The sequence below is a fragment of the Vitis vinifera genome, chromosome 6 (assembly GCF_030704535.1).
Source record: "Vitis vinifera cultivar Pinot Noir 40024 chromosome 6, ASM3070453v1".
NCBI classification, from domain to species: Eukaryota; Viridiplantae; Streptophyta; class Magnoliopsida; order Vitales; family Vitaceae; genus Vitis; species Vitis vinifera.
In genome coordinates, this window is record NC_081810.1 from 8,853,493 (window position 1) to 8,878,025 (window position 24,533).

Genomic DNA, 24,533 nt, shown 5'->3' on the forward strand with positions numbered 1-24,533 from the left:
CCATTAAACGAATAGATATGGCTTTTTTTATAAATAAAAAAAAAAGAAAAAAAAAAGAAAATAGAAGAAAATTCTTGAAGTTACGAAAACAAAATAAGAATTATAATTTCATGTAATGGGTTTTATATAATTTTTTATCCGGACCAATAAGTTTTAATATAGTCTTCCATTATTTAAAGGTGACAATCTATCTTTTGTATGGATTATGCATATTTTGAGGTGGTAATCAATATGTTTTAAGAGAGTAATTGATTTACTATGACTCCATTTGATCCGAGTTTATTTATAATGTATTTGGCTATGTAAAAATTTCTTCAATTTATGGTTATTTTATGATACCGAAAAATTACTTTTCCATATCATATCAAAATTTAAAAAAAAAAATTGATAGTTAATCATAAATTTTCAAATATAAAATTATTTAATTTTTTTGTAATTTGAAATCTATCTCGCTCAATTGTATTTAAATAACATTTTTTTAATACTTTGATCTTAGTTCTTTATATCATTGATTCATTTCTTTATATCATTATTCATCAGCATATACATTAAATATTCATATTGAAAATTTGATATATATCACTTCGATAATTTCCCTTCTTTTTTTTTTTCCAATTTGAGAGTATTTTCAACAAAAATTATAAATTGAGCAACTTTTGATAGAAGTTCTTTGTAAAATGACAAAAATTATCAATTTTTCAATTGAGAGATAGTAATTAAAGATCATGATTTCATAGGGATGGAATGTTATAAAAAATCTCTATTTATGTTTATTTTTTATTTTTTTATTTTTAAAGAACTTTTTTAGAAGCTAATCAAATGAGGTTTAATAGTTCTTGAGATCAACTTTGAATTCTAATTATTATATATCTTGGAGATGACCACTAATAACTTTGAATTATGCGAGTAATAGCTTTTAAGATGAGAACATGATACAAAATTTATGCAGGGCATCGACATAAAATATGTAAAATCTTTGAAAAAATCTATGATATCGATTCAATATCATATCGAACTTTTAATTCTAATTATTAATATATATACTAAACTTTTTACTTCTAAACGAGGATACATACATATGAAAATAAAATAAAAATACATGAATCGGAGTATAAAGATGACCAAAATATAAATATATAAAGTCAAAATATAAAGAAATTGGGATCCAAACATGCCGGATCAAAATATAAACATATAAAATCAAAGAAAAAACAACTGACACAAACGAAACAAAGCCAAGGCATACCATCGAGAAACAGATAAAGACATTTCACTTGAGCATAAACTCAAAGGTTTTGGAGATATTGAGGCCTACTGGGGCCAGGAGCCATGACCCCATGAGTCATTGAGCGTGGCCTGATGTCCATTCACCATAATCACAGCTCCTGACCAACCCTGCTGGGTTGCCAATGGGCAAGTGTTTTTCCTCTGTTCTCTGCTTTCTCCACCAATCCAATCCCCAATCAACGTAATGAGTGGCAACGGGCCACAATATGAAAGGTTAGCGTATGTGATGGAACTTGAGTGGACAAAGCTTGACCCAATTGGGTCATCTCCCCCCACCAGAGGGTCCACTAGTAAACTAGGTAACAGATTTTTAAGTAAATGGCAATTGAATATAATAAAAAATAATTAGAGTTTAATTAATAAAATGATAAAAAAAAAAAAAAAAGTGATAAAAATGATATGTACAACATTGGCTACTTTGGATCTAGGTTTCACTGGAGATTCCCATAGACAATAACCCAAATCCAACATAAGCAATGCTAGCCAAAAGTAGAGAACAATCAATTTACTGAGATGATGATGATGATCGGGACTAGTCATTTATCACGCCCCGCTAATTTTAAATAGATATTAATTGTTTGATTTGAATTCATTGACCCTCGTAGCTTTAAAGCGGACGGACATTTATCTCTTATCGGACTGTAAACTTGATATGATTTTTTTTTGTTTCTTTTGATCTAGTGAAGGTGACCCACAAGCATCACGAGGTGCTTGTACCATTCCAGTTTTTTCACGCAAACATTCATCAAATGACGGTGGCTAGAAAAATATCTAGAGTGTCTGACTTGATCAGGACTTTCACGTTGAAGTGGGGACACCATGGAAGGCAAGTGTTTGATAGACGCACAGGTAAATCACTGTCAGTATAATGAGGGTGGGAGAGGGATTTGGAGCCAAGAATAAACAATTTCCAACTCTATAATTATGAAGGTGGGGGGCTATGAAGGGATCAGATTTCACAATCACACTACTGCAGCACCGTTTCTAGAGATGGCTTATTGCTTGTCGTATGGCCAACTGCTGAGAGAAGTTGAAAGGTCACCAAACCTACAAATCTAAATCTTACTTCCACTGCCCACCCAACTTGAAAAAGAAAAATATCTGATCCTCACTTTCTTCTTGTTTTCTCATCTTGGATTTCGGTGTTTAATTATTTCAAGATATCAAAACTTCTCTCTTCTCTTGTTGCCACAGAAGTCACTCGAGTCTGCGGGTGATAACAGGAAGAAGATATTTGCTCTCCAGGGAGATAGAATTTCAGCAACTGAAGCCAACTCTCTCACTCTCTCTCTGTGGAAAGGAATTCCCATTTGGCTAGGGAGGACCATTTCTAATCTAGAAGGTTGATTCCAGTATTCCATGGTCCCAAGGTTAGGATAACTGCTATATACACACTTTATTCATTCACTGCCTTATCCAACTGAGTGCAAGTAGATGCTCTTTCTATTGTTTTTTTCCAGGTTGGATTGGATCCTTAAAGACCCCATTCCTCAAAACAATCCAAAAGTACTCTACCTGTCTTTCAACTACTGAAACTCATGACACTTTGGGGATCTCCACTTGTTTGTAGCTTGGTAAATTTACGGAAATTCATAGGTTCGATGTCTGAAGCAGCATGAACCTACAAGTCAAGAAGATCACTTTTCATCAGTGAGGTAACAGGAGGGGGGCTGTGGACTTTCATCTATGGCTTGGAACTTGTATGCTGGGCCTCGTCGCCTGCTCCTGGATACAGAAACTGCTATGCCACCAATGAATGGAAGCAGGGGAAGTAGCTCATATGCCAATGATGCGAACTTTGACAGCAACATGGTGATAATCCTAGCAGCCCTGCTATGCGCATTGATCTGTGCGCTTGGATTGAACTCAATTGTGCGCTGTGCTTTGCGTTGTAGTAATCGATTTTCCCTTGAGACCCCAGATCAGGTTGCTGCGCATTTAGCCACAACAGGCCTTGAGAAGGGCACCCTGAGCCAGATTCCAGTTGTGGTGTATGGCTCATCAGGTCTAACTACTCCAGCCACAGACTGCCCCATATGTCTGGGGGAATTCACTGAAGGAGACAAGGTAAGGATCTTACCAAAATGCAATCATGGTTTCCATGTTAAGTGTATTGACACATGGTTGATGTCCCGCTCTTCCTGCCCAACATGTCGCCAACCATTGCTTGAACATCCAACAAATTCTAATGGGGAGGAGCTGGTTGTCAGAATCCTGTGACCAGAAATTGAACCTGGTGGCTAAATTTGGCTTTTCAAGGTTTCTGTTTATCATTGTACAGGGTCAAAGAGTATGTTTTACTAGTTTTCCTTGTAAAAACCTTTTCTTTTTCTTGTTATAACTTAGTGTAACCATATTACAATCTGCCTCTCTTTAATCTGGTTCAGAATCTGAAACACCCCTCTGTTTTCAAATTTTGAATATGCTTGAAGTAGATATTGTGACCCATGAATGATTTGTGGAGGCCAGTGCCATGATTCAAGGGTGTTGTTTAAGGGTAAAGTGAAATAATTGCTCACGCTTTAGCTAATCTTTGTGTCAACCATGGGACCTGCCTTTGTCCCTGTGGTGGCCTAATTGCAACTTTTAGAGAAAAAAAAAGAAAATTTCTTCTTTACTATATAAGCCAGCCTAAGTCAAATTAGATTTGTATGCGTGTAGAAGCCGCCACAGAGCTGATATTTTAATTGAAATGAACAGCCAAATCCATCCAAGCTCTGTTCAGACTCATCAGATCAATCAGCCCTGGGTGAGCATTTTGTGGGGTCTTGCCAATTTCCTTCAAACTTCTCTATCAGAACTCAGGCTGAGCTTACTTTGTTGTTCTTGGCGTCTTCATGTATTCACAGTTTTCCAAGTTGAGCTAGAGATTATGAAGAAAAAGGAACAAACTGCAAAGAGAAGTCTGAGGAATGGGGTTGTTCAGATCATAATAGATTATTTGAGAACTGAAGTTGCTTAGGTGATGCTGAAATTATTTGAAGATGGCTTGGCTGGAAAAAGTTTTTCCCCTGCCTTCCTACAAAAATTCCTTTCGTTTCTCAAGAAAAAAAATTCATTTCATGGCAAAGAAAGCATACATGGAATAATTCAAACACACAACAGAAATAATCAAACTAATACATTAATGAAATATTTCGACATAAAAAGTAGTAGTAAGTCATGAGGGTTCTCAAAAAGGAATGGGGTGGTGGTGAGAAGGAGAGTAAGGAGAATAAGGTGAGTTCATCACAAAAGAAGGCGTATTGCTGGTTTGATGATGGGACCTTGTGGGGGTTCTTGGGGTCACAGGACTTCTTGATCTAGACATCATCATGCTTCTATTGCGGCCCCTCTCACCGCTCCTCCTTGGCCCTTTCTCTGCCCATGACAGCTCTTGCTGCTTTGCCATACTTGGATACCCAGCACAACACCCCATATCTCCTGCTCTTTTTATATACCTGCAGCATCAATTTTGTTAAACTAGGCCTGTCTGTATCTACCGTACATTCTTAATATTCACTCTTGAAAGTGTCCACCATTGATAAATTTGAAAGAAAGGAGCATGTGGGGTGTGTGTATATATATATACCTTTGGCTGAACCTTCTTCCCAAGCAAGCAATACACTTTCTCCCTTCTGTCATCTCCCCCATGCCCATGCTTAGGCAGCTCCTGCAGTACACTCTGCCACACACCTGCCCACATGCAATTATCCCATCATCATTCTTAACAATTCACCAAAATAACTGAAAATCAAACACTTCCTTCTCTTTTTAAATGATAGGTTTGCATTGGAGTTAGTAACAGTTTTGAATTCTTCATTAATTCTACGTAAAAATTGTGAGGCCATAGACTTGTCGATCATCTATATCCATATATTCAAAAGGAAACTGATAGAATATTCATACCAGGCATCGGTGACGGAAAATATAGATGTAGGTGTTGCAAATAGTACAAATATTGGAGTGAGGAATCCCAGGGCGGCGGCGTCCGCCTCTCTCTGAAAATGGGCTCATGATAGAAGCCATGTTCATATGGCTTCTGTCATCATAAGCCATGCTACTCTCAACTGCATGTCTATACCCTGAGTGCCTCCTAGAACCATTGGGACTTGCATGGCTAGAAAAGTTTTCACCGTCTGCATAATGATGACCCATGCCTTCTCCGTCAAGGTGGTGGTGGTGGTGGCGGCTGGGAGCCCTGTGTGAATCAGTTCTATCCTTGTTGACATGGTGATGATAGGGACTATGCTGATGATGAGGAGGAGGAGAGCTTTTAGCTGCTTGCAAGCCTCTGTTGAAATCAAGGCTGGGAATTTTGTTCAAGGGTGATGGTCCTTCTCTCTTTGATTTGCCTTCTGGGATGGACTCAATGGAGATGGCTTTCCTCTTCTCTGGTTGGGGGACGACATTTTTTGTCACCTCTGCTAGGTCCTCAAACGTGAGGTTTACCGATTCATCAGGAACCCCCAGATACAATTCTTCAAGCTCTCTTCTTGCCTTCGCCAATGTTGTTAAATCACCCATCAGTCTCTCAATTGGTCTAGTTTCTTGATCACCCTCCAGTTGTTAGAGAAATAAAGAGGTCAGGCCTGTGTGTGGACTGCCAAGGAAACGGCCAGATCAAAAAGGGCTTGTGTAGTTTGTAACGAAGGTGGAAAATACAGACAGTGATAAAAGTCCAATTATGCTGGCCTAGTCCTAGAAAATTGCCAGATTCTCAGCATAATTGACCTCAAGCATAGAGATTCCTCTACAAGGTAGGAACTTTGAAGATTCATTGCCTCTTCACCTCCACTTCTGCTATATACTTCCCCGTGCTGGCTATCTTCTTCACTTCTGACAAAATTTTATTATCATAGCCAGCAAAATTGTCTTAACATATGGACGCCCGACCACTCTTCATAATTTATTGTATATGACGAATGCTCTTCTACCTGCAGTACTATATGTTATTACTTTTGTCCAGAAATATTTCTAAGGAGAAGTCCAATATATCTAGTCCATTTATATTATAACCATGGTAGATGACAGTGAACCATTTTTGAGAAAGAAAAATGAAACACCAGCCGGCCAAAAGGATATGGTCAAAAGGTTGGCTAGAGCTTCGATGTGCCCAAGAAATTCTAATTTGAACTTGAACTTTCTCTGCAACAACTCGGCTGTTAGCTGGTGGTCTACATGAAGCCCAAGACTGTATTTTTTATATTTGCTTTCCCATAATCATATACAAAACCAATTGTCATATATTTTTTGCTTCTCACCACGGTCTTCTTAATCAAATAAATACGTTTTAAAGCTATAAGATCTGTGAGTTTAGAGTGAATATTGTCTGTACGGAAATAATGAAATCATTACAAAATGTATAGCTAACATTGCCTGCATGGAGAGAGCGAGTCATTATAAATGATTTTAAGAGTTTATTTGAAACCTCATATGAGACTTATTTGACTTGGCAAAGGATGTGTGTCTAGCTTGCAATCCCATGAAACACCATGAAATGTCCCTCTTAACTATGGGAGGTACAGGTTGTTACAACCAAGTATAAATATGGAAAGATTAGCTCATTAAGTAATTTGTTCTAAAAATATGCTTGGCGATTTGTACAACCTGGATTCTATCAACTGGATGAGGCATAAAACAAACATAGGCCGGACTGCACCGATACCAATTTAATTTCCTGCTGGCCATTTGTCTTTTCTTGATGATAAGAGTCAAAAGCCATGCTTATTCAACATTGGGATTATTTTAGTTTGATGGATTTCAATGAGTTTGATTTAGATATTCTTAAAAAAAAATATATTCTGCCCCACCGTGCTTACTCCGTCTGCACTGAAAGAATCTTGGGAAACCATTCAAGGATTTGTGATATACAACCATGGATCCTTCAAGTTTTGTACAAGGCCTAATAATCCCATTTCTTCTAGCAGTTATACTGTAGCTATGGATCTCCCCTAAGAGTAATCACTTGTGTGGAGAAATTTCACTGTTTGTGGTAGCATTAACATGAAGACATGGTTCAACCTGTGGGATTTGAGAAATCTTCCACCAAGATGCAGATCAAGGGACAATAACAATGAAATCTTCACTAGGAAACCAACCAAGCTCTGCTCTTTGTTTAGCCCGTCTGGTCAATTCAAATGTATAAAAACTAGAAAAATATTCACAGAGAGAGAAGGAGATATGCATGACAAGAAACAAACAGGAGAACATTCAATTAAACAATGTATCACAAACAAAAACCTTCCTCTACAGAAAGGAACATGACCACAAATAAATTTAAAATGTTCAGGAAGGAGAAAAGTAGAGGCCACGGAGACGGGTGATTTTCAGTCCAAATCAGGTTTGTGGTAGCCTTCACCAGCTCCACTCCCATGCTCCCAGATTAGAGGTGAAAGGGACCGTTCATCAGTTAGGTGTCCATCTTCCCCTCCAGTAACCTGGGGGAGGGGACGGGAGTTTGAGCTCATCGGTTGGTCAGATATCAAACTTGTGAGCCCAGTCTGCTTCAAGTAGAAATCCAATGGATGGCTTGCTGCTTGAACAAGGCTTGTCATGCTCACTCCTGTTACACCTGGAAGCAGGTCTTCTTCATTGTCAGGACGGCAGTTCAAGTCTATTTGTCCTGTACCAGTTTCAGCGACTACCTCTTCTTGGATTTTGCTCTGGTTGTTTTCACCGTCTGAATGGTTTCTCTGCAATGACACATTTCTTACCATGCCGCTTATTTCTGATTCATTGATGGGGTGAATCTGGTGCTTAATCTGTGAAGATTCTGCTTCATGCTCTGATTGGCGTTTCTTTTTGCGCAGCATTAGGGTTCTGAATCGGCGCTTCACAGTCATGCACACATTGCATATGCATGTGGACTTGTGCTTGCCCTTTCCACTTGGGGGCTGAATACATACAATACACGAGCAGCCAGGGCGGTGCCGAGGGTGTCTGGTGGTGGCTTCAGCTGATGGCTCACCAGAGTCACCTCCATTTTCTTCTAGAACTGCAGCATTGGCCAGAGCATCTAAGCCAGTAGGCTCACCTTCTTGGGCTAATTTATGGCTCTCCATGGATTTTTGCCTCTTGTAATCTGGGCACGAAATAAAGGTTTCAGATTTATAGAGGATTAAAAGTGAACTTCCTATACAACAAACTTAATAATAGAACAAGGGCACCATGACCATTGAACTAGGGGATTTCCATGAGACTGATTTCATGGCTGACAAGGATAACCAGAACAATGGGCAACTTTTACCGTCCAGACAGTTACTCCAACTTTCCAAGTCATTGAAAAGCAGGTTCATAGAGGTCAAAATTTTTCTGTCAATTGCAGCTTGACATCATTTTCATTGCAAATTCATGAGACTGTTGCTCATGGAGGTTTCTCCAACGTCATACAAACTCATAGAGTTGTTATGAGCATGGCATACAACTACTTTCTTCCACCTTCTTATCACATTATATGAGCACATGCATAAGCACAAAAAACATCCATTGTAAAGCATGCAGATCTCAAGTCTTCTACCAAATCAATGCACAGGCATAAACATCCTACAATGTGGCCAGTTGTACCTATGCATAGAACATAGACAAATTATAGATGACACATTCTTGATGTAATGGGACAGCCTGAATGTGCAGCCAAAGACAAAAAATGAAAGAGGGAGAGAAAAAGAAACACATGCACCATCTGTTTATAAAGCATCAAGCCTCACAAGTATCTAATCATAAACCACCTTTTATTCACAAGCCATTTTCTAAACAAACATCATAAAGCCTTTCTTGATGGAATATCCAAGGAACCACATAGGCTTGAGTCATACCCTTTCCAAGTCTGGAAAGACTTTCTGATTCCTTTGGATTCCACTCATCTGGTGCAGAACATGAACACCTAGAAGCGCATCATAAACCATGAAGATGTAGATTAGTCAACCAGCTTTCATCTCATGAGATGCTTCATGCTTGTTAAGAACAGAAAATAAATAAAAGAACATATAAAGAAAAAGCATTGCACCTGCTCAAATCCCAAATGTTGTCTGCACATGTCCACTTGAGAGGGAGAAAAACATCTATGGGCAACTTTCGCCATTTGGAGCAATTATCACACTGACCCCATTGATCCTGCCCCCTGGACAACAGTGTGCTTGTTCTTTCAACACAAGATGGACATATTCAACTACTGTCACTGATTAGTATTTCTTTCCCACTAAATCCAGGTGTCTTAATTATGCATGTGCTGATGGAAATTGAATTCAAAGGTTCACCCTTCTCAGATTTAGAGTACACACAGCATGCAAGGTGTAGACCTAATTTGTGTGAGCTATTTCATTTCTCCATGTGTCAATGAGCTCCAAGGAAATAAAATGGTGAATGAGGAAGAAAGATGACATTAGAAAAGCACGAGTCTAAAGTACTTCAAATGAAAAGAGAATACAGCCATGAAGATTAGTGACCTTGCATATTGGAATCCTACCACTTCACTTAATGCCTATTTTGGAGTAAGGATTTTTAAGCTCTCATACATTACTTTTACTTTTTCCTGTGCACTCATGACAAACATGAGAAAATATATTGAAGCAATCCTTACCCAGATGGTCGGGCTGTGAATATACTCCTTTTTCCAAAAACCGGAGGTTCCTATATGAGACAACATTAACAACAAATTACCACAAAAAAAAAAAATGCAGTACAAATTCAAAATTTCCTTAGATTATGTTTAGTTCTTGGAAAGTACTAAGAAAAGAAAAAAAAATAGTAAAGAAAATGATTTTCTCATGTTTAGTTGTATTATAATTAAAATTATTTAGAAACTTATGCATTTTCAAATTATTCAATCTTTATGTTGAAGAGTTAAAATAAGTAATGAGTTTGAAGTAGCGTATTAAAATAATTTATTGATCTTAAATCTATTTTTTTATTTTCCTTCACTTTTTCTTTTCTTCTATTTTTTCTCTTTATTTTCTTTCCCTTGCATTTTCCCTAAAATTTTCCAGGAACCAAACATAGCATAAATCTATGGCATCTAGGGCTTTGTACTAGTAAACAAACAAGAAGGGCTGCCCCTCAATAATATATTAAAAACAAATAGACATCCTCTGATTGGGTATTACTTACAGTATATTCCTCAATTTCATAGCCTTCAATAGTGACAATGTTTGGCTCAACACTTGGAGGTGGGCGAAGTATGTCCTGTGTTTCCTGCCATGTTATTTTCAACTCCAGGGCATCTTCACTATGCATGAGCAACCTCTTATTTTTGGACCCAATATTTCGAGTCCTCTTCTTCTCTGGAATCAGCAGCGATTGCTGTGGAGAATCCTCATTCATCTTGCCTGCACACTTCTCATTTGTATGCCAAACAATATCACCATCAGATAAAATTGAAATGTTTGGACACAGCACTTAGGTGAGGATCTTTGCTTCCTTTCAGAGATTGGAAGAGACCAAGAGCAACTACTTACTGTAGACAGGTTTTCAGTGACACTAGAAAAAGAAGATCCTCCATAAATAGTGCCATTAGACAGGGCTGATGTTTGGGCATCCTGTTTAATATATGTCACAGAAAATGAATGAATATGATCCCAAAGAAAGAGGATGCAAGAAGGCAAAAATGCTGAAGATAATTAAGATGCCTGACCTGCACATCAACACAATTTGATGCCTTTCGACATCCAATGACAAGTTTGTTTCCAGGATCTATCCGACTAAATATAACTGCAATGAAAAATGAAATCTGAGAAAGAGAACAGTAACACACAATCTGTATCAATTTCCATTTAGGAAGCATGTCACAGATAAAATAAAATATATATAAAAAAAAAACTAGCAAATTATCTAGGATGAGAACTTCCATGCACCCATCAATATTACTTAAAGATAGGCATGAAAATTAAGAGGTATGTTCTCAGGCATACATGTGCCTGAACAATTCCTTATAACAACAAAAAGTATATCTCTGTACTGTCATAGAAAGCACATCTCTCCTTTTTTTTCTTTTTGGGCTTTCAACAATTTTTTCTGTTCATCTTGAAACATGCTTAATGACCGTACACACATGATGAGTAATATTACAACTGTTCCCTTCATCCGCATATGCCCTGCTTGCAAGTTACCACTAGCAATGAACCATCCACTTGCAGTTAAAATTCATTTGAAAAAGAATTTTGGTATGTAATGAACCAATCAAAATGCAGAAAACATAACTATTTGCAGAAGACAGGTATTCAAGAACTAACATAGAAAGCAAGAGAAAAAATAGACACAAATATCTCTTGAGATCTTTAGGATTGTACCTACTGGTTACAAGAATTATAAAACTCAGTTCCATTAAAAGGAAATCTAAATATCAATCAAAGAATGAGAAATGCTGAATAAACAGAAAGTCTAGACATGTTAACATGCTCAGAGCCCCTCCTTTATATTTCAAAATAAAAAGGCCTTTATTGTCAACTTCAAAACTTTCCCTTCCCACATCAGCCTATATGCACTGTCTGTACAAACTCAAGCTATGAGAAGCACACTTCCTTGTTACACAAGCATAATCATACAAAATACTATGAAAAACATGTATATCAAAGATGGGTAATGTATACCACCCACTGAGAAAGAATGAGATGAAATATACCAGTATCACCAGCTCGTAATTGCATGGACTGTATGCAAGGGGTTACCCCTTCTAAAACATACATCCGGCTGTTATTATTGGGCCAAAATCTGAATTGAAATGTCCACTCTGTCCCCTTTGCATCCTGAACCCTCAATGGAAGGCCTTCTGATTGAGAAATAGGAGGAAAATATGCCTGTATTGACTTACAGTTTATACATATGAAAAGGAAGAAAAACCTCCACAAAATAAATAACACAAGCTAGCATACAAGAAACAAAGGTATTGAGGATGACTACTTTTGAAAACTTACTTCAGCACATGCTTTTGGGAGGACCAAACGACCAATTCGACCAGCATCACTAGCACTCAGAACCTTCTCGAATAATGGCACAATGGTGGAATTCAAACTTGAAGATAACATATGTAAGGTAAACACTTAATTGAATCAATGAACAAACCAACACATTGAATGTTACATAAAATCACATTCTATTATGATGATAATCAACTTAAAAATTAAAGTATGAAATATTTATGGATACTCTCCAGATAATTGCTGCAGTTCCTGGTCGGTAATCCTTGGCCAGTATCGAGGAAGTAACTGATTCCGTCCCCTCCCCTCAGCAGGTGGCCTTGCAATGCGAATCTCAGGAACCATGCTTTTATTTGCCTCTGAACCTATCGAGAGGCTAGAATTTGGAGGTTTGGGCAGTATATGCCGTGTCCTTTGCCCTTGTTGAAAAGTGAAAGCTGATTTGCTGTGTTCCATTCCTTCAACAGCATTACCAGGAAAAGGTAACAAAAAATTTGGAGGCCCTGAAGAGGAACTCAAGCTGATATTCAATGATGGTTGAACCAATGATTCATACACATCTTTACCCATTAACATCGGTATACTATTGTCTGATTTGGCAAATTCAGATGGTCCAATGGATGGTAGAGATGTGGTTGGAAAGATAGTGTTAACTTCTCTAACTGCATGCATGCTATCATCTTGTTTGATTTGTCCAAGAGATACATTTGCATCACCTTTCTGAGATTGAAGCAAGTGGTTGAGCTCATCGGCCTCCATAGTTTTTCCCAATTGCATAAAATTATCCTTGCCAACAATATTGCAATTCATTCTATTTTCAACACAAGGGTGTTGCAAATTGTTGATGCTATTTGCAGTTGATGTACCAAATTCATTGGGAGTTTCATCATTCTGCATCTGAGTGGAAAAGTTATGTAAGGCTTGATTTACTAATAGGTTTGACAGAAAGTTTTTGTAAAATGACTATAGAAACTCTGGAGAGTATTACCTATGATATCTCTAATTCTGCAGGAAAATAGCAATATGAAATGGAAACAGGATTTTTGAACAGTAAAATATTTTAAGAAATGCCTAGAGAAGTGTCTAAATTAGCCAAATCTAAATTAAGATAAAAAATCTGCAAGGAGACAAAAGGTTTTCCCATAATAATTTTATCCAACACTACACCAGATTTGCGTACGGGCAAACTGGACCTATCTCTGCATAGAAAAGAAGTATTTGGAAACTATCCAAATCTTATAGATAGAATACATCAAATCTAATACTTTAACTAATCAGTCTTTGCATGGGCTTAACAAATATGCTCTGAAAAATACTTAACACTACTAATAGCCCGTTTGGTAGTGATTCTAGGAAGCGCTTTTAATATTTTTAATACTTGAAATTTTTTATCATTCAAGTGTTAGAAATGCTAGAAACGCTTTCTAGAATCATTCCCAAATGCACTCTAAGGTTACTGACCTAATTATACTATCACTCTAGTTTCACATTGCATAATTGAACATACAGTCCAAAGTTAGGGAGACTTTCAAAAAAATGTATCATGTTATATTGCAAAACATGATTAATAACAATTGATCCTAAACAAATAAATCTTCAACCCATGCAAACCTACAACTTAATGAAATTAAACAAATGTGATTGTAACATTTTAGGATGATGGCATAACCAATTATTTAAACTGATCTCACCGGATGACATTGAGGGCTCTTTAAACAGCTAGAACACCTTACACCACCATAATCAAGGGCCTCAAATTGATAGTTTGAAACAATGCATCCACAATGAATACGCTGCAATACCAAACTCAATTTCACTTACAAGGTAAAGTTAGGGAAAAAAAAAAAAGAAAAAGAGAAAGAAAATCAGGCTATGACATTACCTTGTGGCATAAACTGCATTGCCTCCAACCGTCTTCCTCTTGGTGGAAGGTTTCACAGAAAACTAAATTCTCATAAGCGGAACTAAAGCACATAAGATATCAAGTTAGGTAGAGCCAAGCAGAAAACTTTAAAAGAAAACGTTATTAGAATGATATGATATGTTCCATTGATAAAAAATGTAAATATAAAAATAAGATAGAAGTACAAGCGACATTCTTTGTTAGTTGATGTATAGGAGCAAGGAAGCAAAATGTAAAACCTGCTCAAATGATCCCTCACTTGAGCTTTTATAAGGAGCAAGAAGCTTCTAGAACCACCAAGAGTCATCTACACATCTCTACTAGTGGATGGAGAGTTCATGAGAACTCTTGTGTATAACATGTACATAACATTTGTGTAGAATTTCTAGAAAATTCTAAATATGTAAGGAACCTTTGAGGGTTCCAGAGAGTTCACTTGGTGCTTGTAAATAGGTGGTGACCTCATTTGATTAAGGCGCCAAGCACTTAAAGCTTCTAAAAGCATTGTAAAGCATTCTAGTGCAATACAAGCTTCCATTCTTCAAGTGTTGCTTTCTTTGTATATCCTAACTTCCAAGTCAAGTTGTTTTGCTTAGCATCATGAGCTCAAATCAGGGTAGAGATGTGTAGAATTCTCACATCCCCACCCCCAAACCCTTGCCACTACAACCAAGCCTCAAAGACTGATTTTCCGATGGTAATAACATCATTCTCAATTTGTTGGACATGTATTTTACGATTCAAACATGAAACTCCCACTTTCAAGTTACTCCAAGTTGAACCTCAAGAAAAATCCTTCTTAACATTTATGTTTTCTATGTTATGTTTTGGTTGTGAGATATTAACTCGGTATTCACATAGAGATCATTGATTAAGAATGAAACAAAAAATAAAAGTTAAAAATAAATAAAACAATTCAACATTTAGCCGTATTAAGCTACTCATCCAAAGAATTCTTCTTAGCAAAAATAGTAGATTCCTTCCTCATCCTCACATAAATCTCATCACTATTAAAAAAATAAAATAAATCAAAACTAAAAATAATGAGAATGATCCCTATTCCACTATAGCCTATAGGAATAGTTATCATTACAAAATGGCATTAGCGAATTGCTCTTTGAAGATTGATTTAGAAAACTTTGGCCCTTTATCAACCACAATGTGATTAACTAATGGAAAGTATTGATTAAATAAAATTTATCAAACAGGTTAGTCCTTCTAAGGCAATTACTTGTCAACAAGGATCTCCTCTATCCCCTTTCTTTTCTCTATTTAAGTTTTTTAATTTTAGATATGAAAATGAAAATTTATCATATTTCCAATTAACCTTAATCTCTTTTTAGTTTCAAAATCCCACTTGGGGAGAAGGTAACAGATAAATAGCAAAATCAAACACAAAAACAAACTAACTTTTAATAAACCCAAAATTCCAATTTGAACAGTTACTGGACATAAATCAGACACTGTTATAATAAATAAATAATAAAAATAAATTCAAACAGAACAAAAACCCACATCCCCAAACAGTACCAGGAGCATCAAATCTACCAATAAACCACCCATACATGAAAATTTTTCAAGAATGCAAGTCTAGAAGTGGAAGAAAAGTTACCCGCATTTGTAGCAAAGGTCGACAACTGCACCGGATTTTATAGTCCATCCCTTCTTCCATTCAAACGACGCTGTCGTACCACACCATTTGTTCTTGCAAATCCTCGAACCCATTCTGAAAAATCAATCAACAAAGCATATCAAAATCAAAACCCTAAAACCCCTTTTTGACAACTCTCATCCCCATCGAATTTGACCCACAGATCACCACAATAAAAAAACCAGAGACAGCATCAGATAGTAAAGAAAAAAGAGAGAGAGAAATACAGAACAAAAGACACCCACCCTCATCCAATCTCCAATGATTCATCCACCAATCAACCTCAGAATAACAAACCAGTGTCCAATTCCTTTTTTCCTCTCTTATCTTCCAAAATTTCAACCCAGAACCTGAACCTCACGGGAGCAAGCCAAGTAGGTAAGCTCAGTGAAGGCGGCGGTGGACTGGGCGACTGAGAAAGGCCGGGGCGGTGGAGTGGATTTTGAGGCGGAGAGCAGAAAGCGTGAGTGCATGCAAAGCAACAGATGCATAAATTGCATGCACGACACTTCAAAACGCAGCGTTTTGAATCGTCCACCTCCACCACCACCCTCTACTTTCTCCTCTGTCTCACTTTCGGACAGTGATATCCTTACCCGCCGGTTTCGTTGGCGTCATGACTGCCGCCACATTGTCCAATGTCGGTCACCCATGGCCGCACTAATTTTGCATGCGACACATGTCAGCGCGCAACACGTCTCGGTAAAAACCAGTCTAAATTAAAAAACTCCCCCAACTGCCATGTTTATTTGGACAGCTCGGCTCTTACCCATTGCCACAAGTCGAAAAGGGCTTGTTTGTCAAATGGGTGAAAAAAACGCGTTTTTCTGATTTAAAAGAGTCCAAAGAGGGTAGTAAACCAAAACAAGCCAGTAATGTACTATTTTCAAAGTAGTAATGTGCTTATCTGTGGGTTCTGCCTTGTCAGCTTCTGTTGTGTGGAAATTGTTTTTGCCCTTTTGGAGAAACACGAGTTCAAAATCCCATCTGGCAGCCTTTTTTGCAAGACCATTATTTGAAAATACAATTAAAATTATTCGTATTTAGTATACAATTAAATACTCATTAAATTTTAAAAAAATTAAGCCAGGTGGGAGAGGTTAGCATTTGAACTTCAAATAAAACGTTATTCTTTTATTTATTTATTTTGTCCACCTCCGTTATTTTGTATTTTATTTATAATGTTATTATTTTATACATAAATTACGTATTTATCTTTTAACATTATTTGTTTATATCCGTATATATCTTATTTGTGATGTTATTGTTTTGTATATAAATAACGTGATTACGCGTTAATTTCATTTATTTGTGCTCTTATGATCTTATCTAAGATTCAAAATCTCCTGTCTCGATTTAAAGTGGGCCAAACCCAAAAACCCCACAAAAGGCCCACCGCGGTGGACAAGTACAACAACCACGCATCCCGCGTTAGAAATCCTAATTGGGCGGTGTCGCCATACAATCGATTTTCGAACTTTGAAGCAAAATCCGAGAAAATGGAGGATGAGGATCGGACGAATGTACTGGTAAATCGAAATCTGATTGAAAGGTTTTTCCTTCCTTTTTCTTTTTTCTTTTCTCTATTTTTTCCCCTTTCTGTGTTGGTAGTTTTGTGAGTTGTTCAGTACATGTGATTTTTTATTGTTTCTGTGTTGTTAGTTGATTGTGGAGGAATTGGAGGAAAATTTGGATCTTGCTTGAAGATGTTCGAGCTTCGGAGGTAATGTTACTGAACTTGCGTTTTTTTAGGTGTGGTTCGTTTATTTGTTTGATTAAGATCTTCACTAGAAATTGTGATTTATTATTGTTGAGGTGCTTTTTTGTTTTATTAATATTTTTTGGATTTCATAGTGGTATACTAGATATTGTTGAATTTGGATCTTAGGTGAAATTGAAATCATCATTTCTTCTTTAGGAATTTCCAATTGGAGCATATTGGAAGTTAGTAAATTTACTGAATTGGATTGTGTATCAATTATGGGAAATGATGTCATAATAATTCACTCAAAGTAATGTAGTTTCAAGTGTAGAGGTAGGATCAGTGACGGTATGTTTTTCAGACATGGGGTGATTTTGAAGTTATTTATACACGTTTACTTGACAGTATCCCTAATTTGTGATATTTGATTCACTAAATTTTGATAATATGATTATAGTTATTATCAAAACACCATCTTTTCCTTTTTATTTTTATTTTTTATGGGGTATGAATCCATTGTAAGTGACAGATTCATGCCTTTAGGCCACAGAAATCTTTTAGCAGATTGGGATTCTTCAAATTGTCATGAATATTTTTCCTTCTTTCTATCACTATTATTTTTTTCATAAACCGGTTCCTCTATTTTTGTGTATAGATCCTGGACCTTGTTACGTGGCATACAACTGTGAGTTGCATGCATGTCTGAATAACAAAGCAGTTGTAACCTATTTTAGGGAAATGGGAAAAGAGAAAAGGGCCATTGAAAAAGGGTGAAAAGAAAAAAAGATTGAGGATGATAAGGAAGCAGGCTTGTGCCTCCCTAAGGGAGTGAAGATAAAAAAAAATGTTCCCACCAACTCCATGGGCAATGGCACTGTTTGGCAGCCTAAAGGGATGAGTCAAGATTCCAATGATAGCGTAGAATAGTGTTAGATATCCACACATGTTTGATAAAGTAGCAGTGTTTACCATGTAAGGGAAAATTTAGAATTGATTTGATTAGTTAATGACTAGCTCACCTTGGAACCATTGTTTCTTTAGATCTTTAAAGGATTGGAAGGTTGACATTGTAGAGGAGCTTTTTTCTTGACTGCAAGGGAAGACAGTTGTTGGTGAGGAGGAAGATAAGGTGGTGTGGATGAACTCAAGCAACAACAAGTTCTTTGTTAAGCTTTTATGTGATGGGCTGGAATTGGGGGAAAGGTTTAATTTCCCAAAGAGTGTGGTTTGGAACTTTTGGGTTCCTTCTAAAGTTAGCTTCTCTGTGTGGGATGCTAGCTTAGGAAAAGTCTTGATAGTTGATCAACTTCAAAGAAGAGGGTGGACTATGGTAAATAGGTGTTTTCTTTGTAGAGAAGAGGAGGAATCCATAGATCATATCCTCCTTTATTATTCCAAAGTTAGGATTCTGGGGGATTTGCTATTTGCTCTCTTTGGAATCCAGTGGGTTCAACCTGCCATAGTTAAGGAAGCTCTTCTAGGGTAGAGTGGCACTCGTGTAGGTAAGAGGTGGAAAAAGGCTTGGAGAGCGGCTCCTTTGTGTATTTTTTGGATTGTTTGGAAGGAAAAGAGTTAGAGGTCATTTGATAACAAAGAGCATCTAGACCATTATTTGAAGTCTTTGTTCCTTGGTACTTTTCTTTCTTAGGTGAAGGTATACATAGAGATAGATCTCATGTCTTTATTAGATTTTGTAGAGTGGTTAAGCCCTTGTTAAGTGAAAGTAGGGGTTTTTTGTGGTCTCTCTTTCCTTTTTTGCTCATTAAGGCATGACTTGTATGCTTCTTGTGTACCTTGTTGTGTCGTTTCTTTGACGCTTTTAATTATAGTTGCTTCTATTGCTTATAAAATAAAAATAAAAAATGAATAGCACACCTTCTCACAAGTGAATAAATTAAGACTATAACTAAGTTGCTTGGTGATCACACCAAATAATGTAGGAAGATAAACAATTAAGCAATACATGGCATATGGCCTAGATCTAAATATGCATGAATCATACAATGCAAGAACAGAGCGGAACGGATTAATGAGGTACAAAGAGAAAAGGAAAAGGGAAAGATGATTCAAGGAAGAACATCTAGGGGAGGCACTTGGTCGATTGCGAAAGTATATCAATCCAACTAGGTGATTCTGTATCCAATTGGGGCATAGAGGGCTTACATGATCAAACTAGTGTGCCTAGGACAAACTATCTTGAGTGGGGCTATGATGAGCAAATTTGGGGTCAAATAAAGTTGTGGGGTTGTGATGTGTTGTGAATAGAAGATGATGAGAGCAAGGTGGCCAATCAAAAAAAAAAAAAAAAAAAGGGCGAAGAAGAAGATTGACAATAGGGTGGTGATTTAGCCATAATGGTTTGAATCAAAATTTGAAATTGGAAAAAGAATGAGAACTATTGCTTCCATGAGTAACTTGTAGCCATCTGATTGTTCAACATGAAGAAATGTTTGATAATAAAGAAACATACAATATGAGATAGGAAAGAAGTTACCTTAACGGAGTTAATGGTGATCGACAGAAAAGGTGTTCCATTGCTTGTCAAAGCTTCAATATTTCATTCTTGATCAAACCCATTTTGTAGTTCTTTTTCTTCGCTTGTAAGCATAATGAAGTTCCTTTCTCCTGGAATCTTTTAAAAATGGTGAAACACTTAAAAAGAAAGCAAAATCCTCATGAAAGTTCTCTGAACCTCTAAAATGGTGGAAACCTAAATGAGCCTTCCCTGTAGAGACCCTTGAGTAGACACCCAAAAAACCCTAGATAAGATCAATTCATGGGGAAATCTTCTCCTTTTATAGAGAGAACAAGCGGTGATTTTGGACTCTTCTGAAAAAGGCCTTTTTGACATTTGAATTTTGAAATCATTTTTTTCTCTTAAAAAGGAAAAGCTTAAAAAAGAAAAGCTTTAAAACGCTTTCTTTTTTGTTTTCAAAATGATCCAATAGGATTAAAACACGTTTGTAAAGTTTTTGAACTTTTAACTTTTAAGTTCCGTGAATGGGCCAAAAATGATTTTTGTGAATTTTTAAAATTGTTGCAAAAATACCTTATTTATCAAAAAAAATTGCAAAAATTCCCATGTCTTGGAATAAAGGGAAGTGGGGGTGGGGAGAACATAAAAACATCAAAATAATGTGAAGAAAACGTGAATGATGAGAGCTAAAGAAATAAAATAAGCATATTGTTCCTGTTGTTATTTTTGCCTATAAAACACAATGCGTATTTTGTATTTAAAAACAAACCAGAGGCATGGGAAAATGAAATAAAGCTAAAGTTTACAGTAGAAAAAGGGCATGCATAATGGATGGTTCATAAAATATGTTGTAACTCTGTAGCTTTTAGAAAGAAATGTTGTTCAACATGGGGATGCAAGTGTCTCTATATTGTATACGAGATGCAGAATTTGGTGTCTACTCATATTTATGGCAAACAAGCCTGCAGTTTTATTTTTATATTTTAAGCAAGTTTTGAAAACTCATAATTCATTGAGTGGGGAGGTTTTGTGGTGTTTGTGCTGGATTTTTAGCTAGAGGAGGCCAACCACATGGGAAAGGGAGATATTCAAGTTTGGCAAAAGAGCATAGTGGAGTGAGTGCTGGTTAGAAGGAGTGGCAATTGTCTTGTATAGGAAATTTGGATGATAGTGAACCTCAAATTCTGAAAGAACTTGACAACACAAGAGATCAAAGTTCAGTTGTTTTTTATTTGTTATCATGCATGGACCCTCTTATAGTCGTTACTTCCTAAAAGGAACTCCCATTAAATGTATAAATTTTTGGTGTTGACACATGTCTTGTAGACATTAATGAAAGGGGTTTCATGCATGCCAATCTCTCCTTTGTGAGCCTCTTGTAGCAATTGTACCAGGAGCCTTAAACCAATCCTGAAGTACTCGATTGTAGGAGGACTAGACTCACCATCAAGGTTCACCTATTCCATGTTGGGCAGTAGCCTATTAGCATCAAAATGTTCTAAGCATGATACCTTCATAGAGGTGTAAGAAGTCATCAAGTGAATGCCCATCTTAGAAGGCCATTGACCTGCACTTGGTGAGACCCATAGGGTGTCACCTCTATTGGAAGTGAAGCAGGAGAAACCCCTCTAAATCCTGGGAATTTGAAATGATCAGACATCTAAACCAAAGGTAGGCATTCATGCCCAAGTACTCCAGTACTGCAACCCAAGAGGACATATGTGGTGGATGAGCTTGGAAGTATGGAGGTGGCACACTTTAAATTATATATTAACTTTTAATTTGCTTACAAAAAAATAAAAGGAAGAATAGAGGTGGCCATCCTCTGCATTCATCTGGAAATATGAGTATATATCGTGTGCACTTTTTGTGCCCTTTCCAAGGTTTTATTCCTATCAAAAAATCAAAATTGTCTGGAAGGTAGGGATGCTCTATACCATGCTGATGGAGAATTTTCCTTTTGCCTATATAGCAATTGGATTGCAAGACCCATGATGCTTTATGATCAGGTATGTGTTGCAAACTATATACATGGCATGCAACATGTGGAGTCCAAGAAATAAGACATCATACATGGTCATTTTGTAAAATTTCCCACCACCTCATGTATCTTTAGTTAGTGTTTCTCTTTACATCTTATATCCAAAATTATGTAGATTGCTTCTACAACTCTTATACTCTTGAAAATTAACAAATCAACTAAAATTTATCACAAAAATGAAAATTGTCCCTTTTCAGACACAAATTTACAAACTGCACATACTTTTAAGATGTTTATTTTCTGCCTAGTGCCACATTTAGGCACTCTACAAGTGCTTATTGCTTTGTCTCAATTACACTTGCAAGTGGTACCTAGTTGTTATTTGTGTTTGCCTAGTGCCTGATGGTGGTGAAAGATGGTGTGGTTAATTGTGCCTGATGTCTAGTGCCTTAACCACATTGCCCATTGTTTCATATCAGTTATTGATTGTCATGATTCTGATTATTGATATGTGAATATTTAGATGCTGACAGATAAATACATCTCAAGTTTTAGAGGGCTTGGATTGCTCCTCTGAATACAAAAGGGAAAACATGAAATATAATATATTTTGATAATAAAGAGGATAACATTTAAGCACATGACTTATTTTCTTATTCTTTTCTAGTTTATGATTTTAAGACCCTTGTTACCAGTAAAAGATAATATAGGCAGAACTTGAAAACCTGAATATACTCATATAATTTAGCACATCTATACCCCAAGGCGTTCATTCCAAATTTCTAGCAGCCTTTGATTGACTACACGGATCCCTTTCTTACTTAACTACTTGCTTCTTGAAATACATTGTTTGCTTGTCAAGAAGCACTTACATGTTGCTAAGGACTTCATCACACTAATATATATGGTTAAAAGAGGCCAGTTGGTCATCAATAATATTTTTCCTTTCCGTCGTAGAAATAAATTTTCTTGTAGTGCTACACCTTAATGATGAGTAATTAATTTATTGGCTTGAGGAACTTTTTATCTGAATAGCCTGGTAATTACAAATTTGGCGAGAAAAAAAATGTTCCTTTCAAATGTTATGTTTATCATTTTTAGTCATTTATGTGCTGCTTACAATAGCAACCAACTTTAACTAAAAAAGGATTGAAATTTAAATGTCACATGGTATCTTTAACTTTTTAGTCTTTTTATTTATTTATTTATTTCTCTTTTGCTATATTTGGTTTTAGGAAGGTAAGAAGGAAAAAGAAAAAAAATATATAAGGAAGATGACTACCTTTTTTGTTTGGTTTATTTTTTTCCTTCACTTTTTTTTCCTTCTTATTTTCTTTTCCTCACATTTTCCCTCAAATTTTCAAAAATAAAGTTTGTGGAGTTTCCATAGTTTTTCATTGTTCCTTCTTTTATTTCTTTGCCATAATTTGTTTCTCTAACCTTGATTTATCCTCTTTTTTTCCCCACTTGACTTGCTTCTCTCAAGTTGCCGAGGAAAAAGGAATATTCTAATTTGCTTTCATATACAAGGAACTTGGACTTATTTATTGATTTTTATATATTACAATACATGAATCATATCCATTGGTTTATATCTTGACGTAGGCATTTATTATATCGGTGGGCGGTTGAGAAGGAAACAAGGAAACGATAAACAATCAAATGAAGAAGTCAAAGACACCCACTTGGCTTTTTCCACTTCAAAGTTTTAATGGTGGCAAAATTGAAGAACCGGAAATTGGAATTACTGTTTTCACTGGCAGTGAAGAAAAAGGTCGAATCCGAGAAGGCAAGAGATCTAGATAAACCTGCATGAAGTCACCAGGTTCTTTCATCTTTATGCCCTCGTGTGAGCTTTCGTAAGTACTGAACCGGCACGGCTACAGAGGATTTATTCCCGATAATTTTAAGAACAAAGAATTCAATGGAATGGAACTAAAATCCTACTCCATCACTATCATATTTTCATGTACCAAAAGCACGCTTAAAGATTATTTATTTACATAAATTGATGATCTTGAAATAAGTACCTCTATCCGTACAACCGTTGAAATCCTGTGGTTACACTCATGAGTGACGCTTCTCAAAATATGCTACAATGAACATAATATCCAAATTTTGTAAAAATTACCAATTGTGATATTTTGTTTGAATGGTAAGTTACCTAGATCAAATGTGAGCTATGCAGCACTTTGTTCTCGCCAAATGATATGCTTCAAACCTTAATGCACTTATCTTAAGGATTCCTTTGCGCATCTCTTTTGAGGATTGAAAAATAAACTTTATAATTGCCAGGCTAACTTTAAAAAGGTTAAAGCAATGCTAACCCTCTGTTTCAGGAAAATAATAAGAAAAAATAATTTTCTTATATTTAGTTTTATTCCAAAAAAAATTTCAATATATTTAAATTAGTTAACCAAGAAATAACCAATTGTGCCATAGACTTCATTTGTCACCTCTCCCTGGCCGTGTATTTTTTGGCATTGCTGTTGGGAGCTTGGTGGCTTGTGCTTAAGTCTAAAGAAAGCAAACGTAAACGAAACTGAGATGGCACATGACAATTCATGATTCATCAAACCTTCCTATAAGAGCCAAGAAAATGCAGGGAAGTCTCTCAGGAGCGACAATGAAAGAAAATGGT

General features: G+C 36.4%; 2 protein-coding genes and 1 long non-coding RNA gene across 6 annotated transcripts; 2 read left to right on the top strand and 1 right to left on the bottom strand.

Moving 5' to 3' along the window:
• The first annotated feature begins 2,081 nt into the window (after positions 1 to 2,081).
• LOC100248379 (RING-H2 finger protein ATL74) lies at positions 2,082 to 3,701 on the top strand. Of its 2 annotated transcripts, none has more exons than XR_009465857.1 (3): positions 2,082 to 2,136; positions 2,482 to 2,657; positions 2,748 to 3,701. XR_009465857.1 is itself a non-coding variant. In XM_002266704.5 (3 exons), the coding sequence occupies exon 3, from the start codon at positions 2,974 to 2,976 to the stop codon at positions 3,505 to 3,507; it is 534 nt and encodes a 177-aa protein (XP_002266740.1). In that variant the 5' UTR covers positions 2,208 to 2,324; positions 2,482 to 2,657; positions 2,748 to 2,973; the 3' UTR covers positions 3,508 to 3,701. The 2 variants fall into 2 exon arrangements, 1 of the variants encoding a protein (XP_002266740.1); XM_002266704.5 differs by lacking the exon at positions 2,082 to 2,136 and adding an exon at positions 2,208 to 2,324.
• A 3,649-nt stretch (positions 3,702 to 7,350) lies between these two features.
• LOC100260494 (B3 domain-containing transcription repressor VAL1) lies at positions 7,351 to 20,258 on the bottom strand. 2 transcript variants are annotated; one of them, XM_019220539.2, is made up of 14 exons: positions 19,930 to 20,258; positions 15,695 to 15,808; positions 14,062 to 14,143; positions 13,871 to 13,972; positions 12,409 to 13,070; positions 12,177 to 12,273; positions 11,885 to 12,059; positions 10,898 to 10,974; positions 10,722 to 10,802; positions 10,375 to 10,599; positions 9,848 to 9,897; positions 9,275 to 9,388; positions 9,084 to 9,151; positions 7,351 to 8,350 (listed from the first exon to the last, which is right to left on the bottom strand). In XM_019220539.2, exons 1-14 carry the CDS (start codon positions 19,968 to 19,970, stop codon positions 7,596 to 7,598), a joined length of 2,643 nt encoding a protein of 880 aa, XP_019076084.1. In that variant the 5' UTR covers positions 19,971 to 20,258; the 3' UTR covers positions 7,351 to 7,595. The 2 variants fall into 2 exon arrangements, with proteins under 2 accessions (XP_019076084.1, XP_019076083.1); XM_019220538.2 differs by having other exon boundaries at positions 12,409 to 13,076.
• Positions 17,002 to 23,918, top strand: LOC104879514 (uncharacterized). Of its 2 annotated transcripts, none has more exons than XR_785914.3 (3): positions 17,002 to 17,285; positions 17,396 to 17,456; positions 23,498 to 23,918. It is a non-coding gene; the product is annotated as an uncharacterized LOC104879514 (long non-coding RNA). The 2 variants fall into 2 exon arrangements; XR_785915.3 differs by having other exon boundaries at positions 17,042 to 17,262.
• The last annotated feature ends 615 nt before the right edge of the window (positions 23,919 to 24,533 follow it).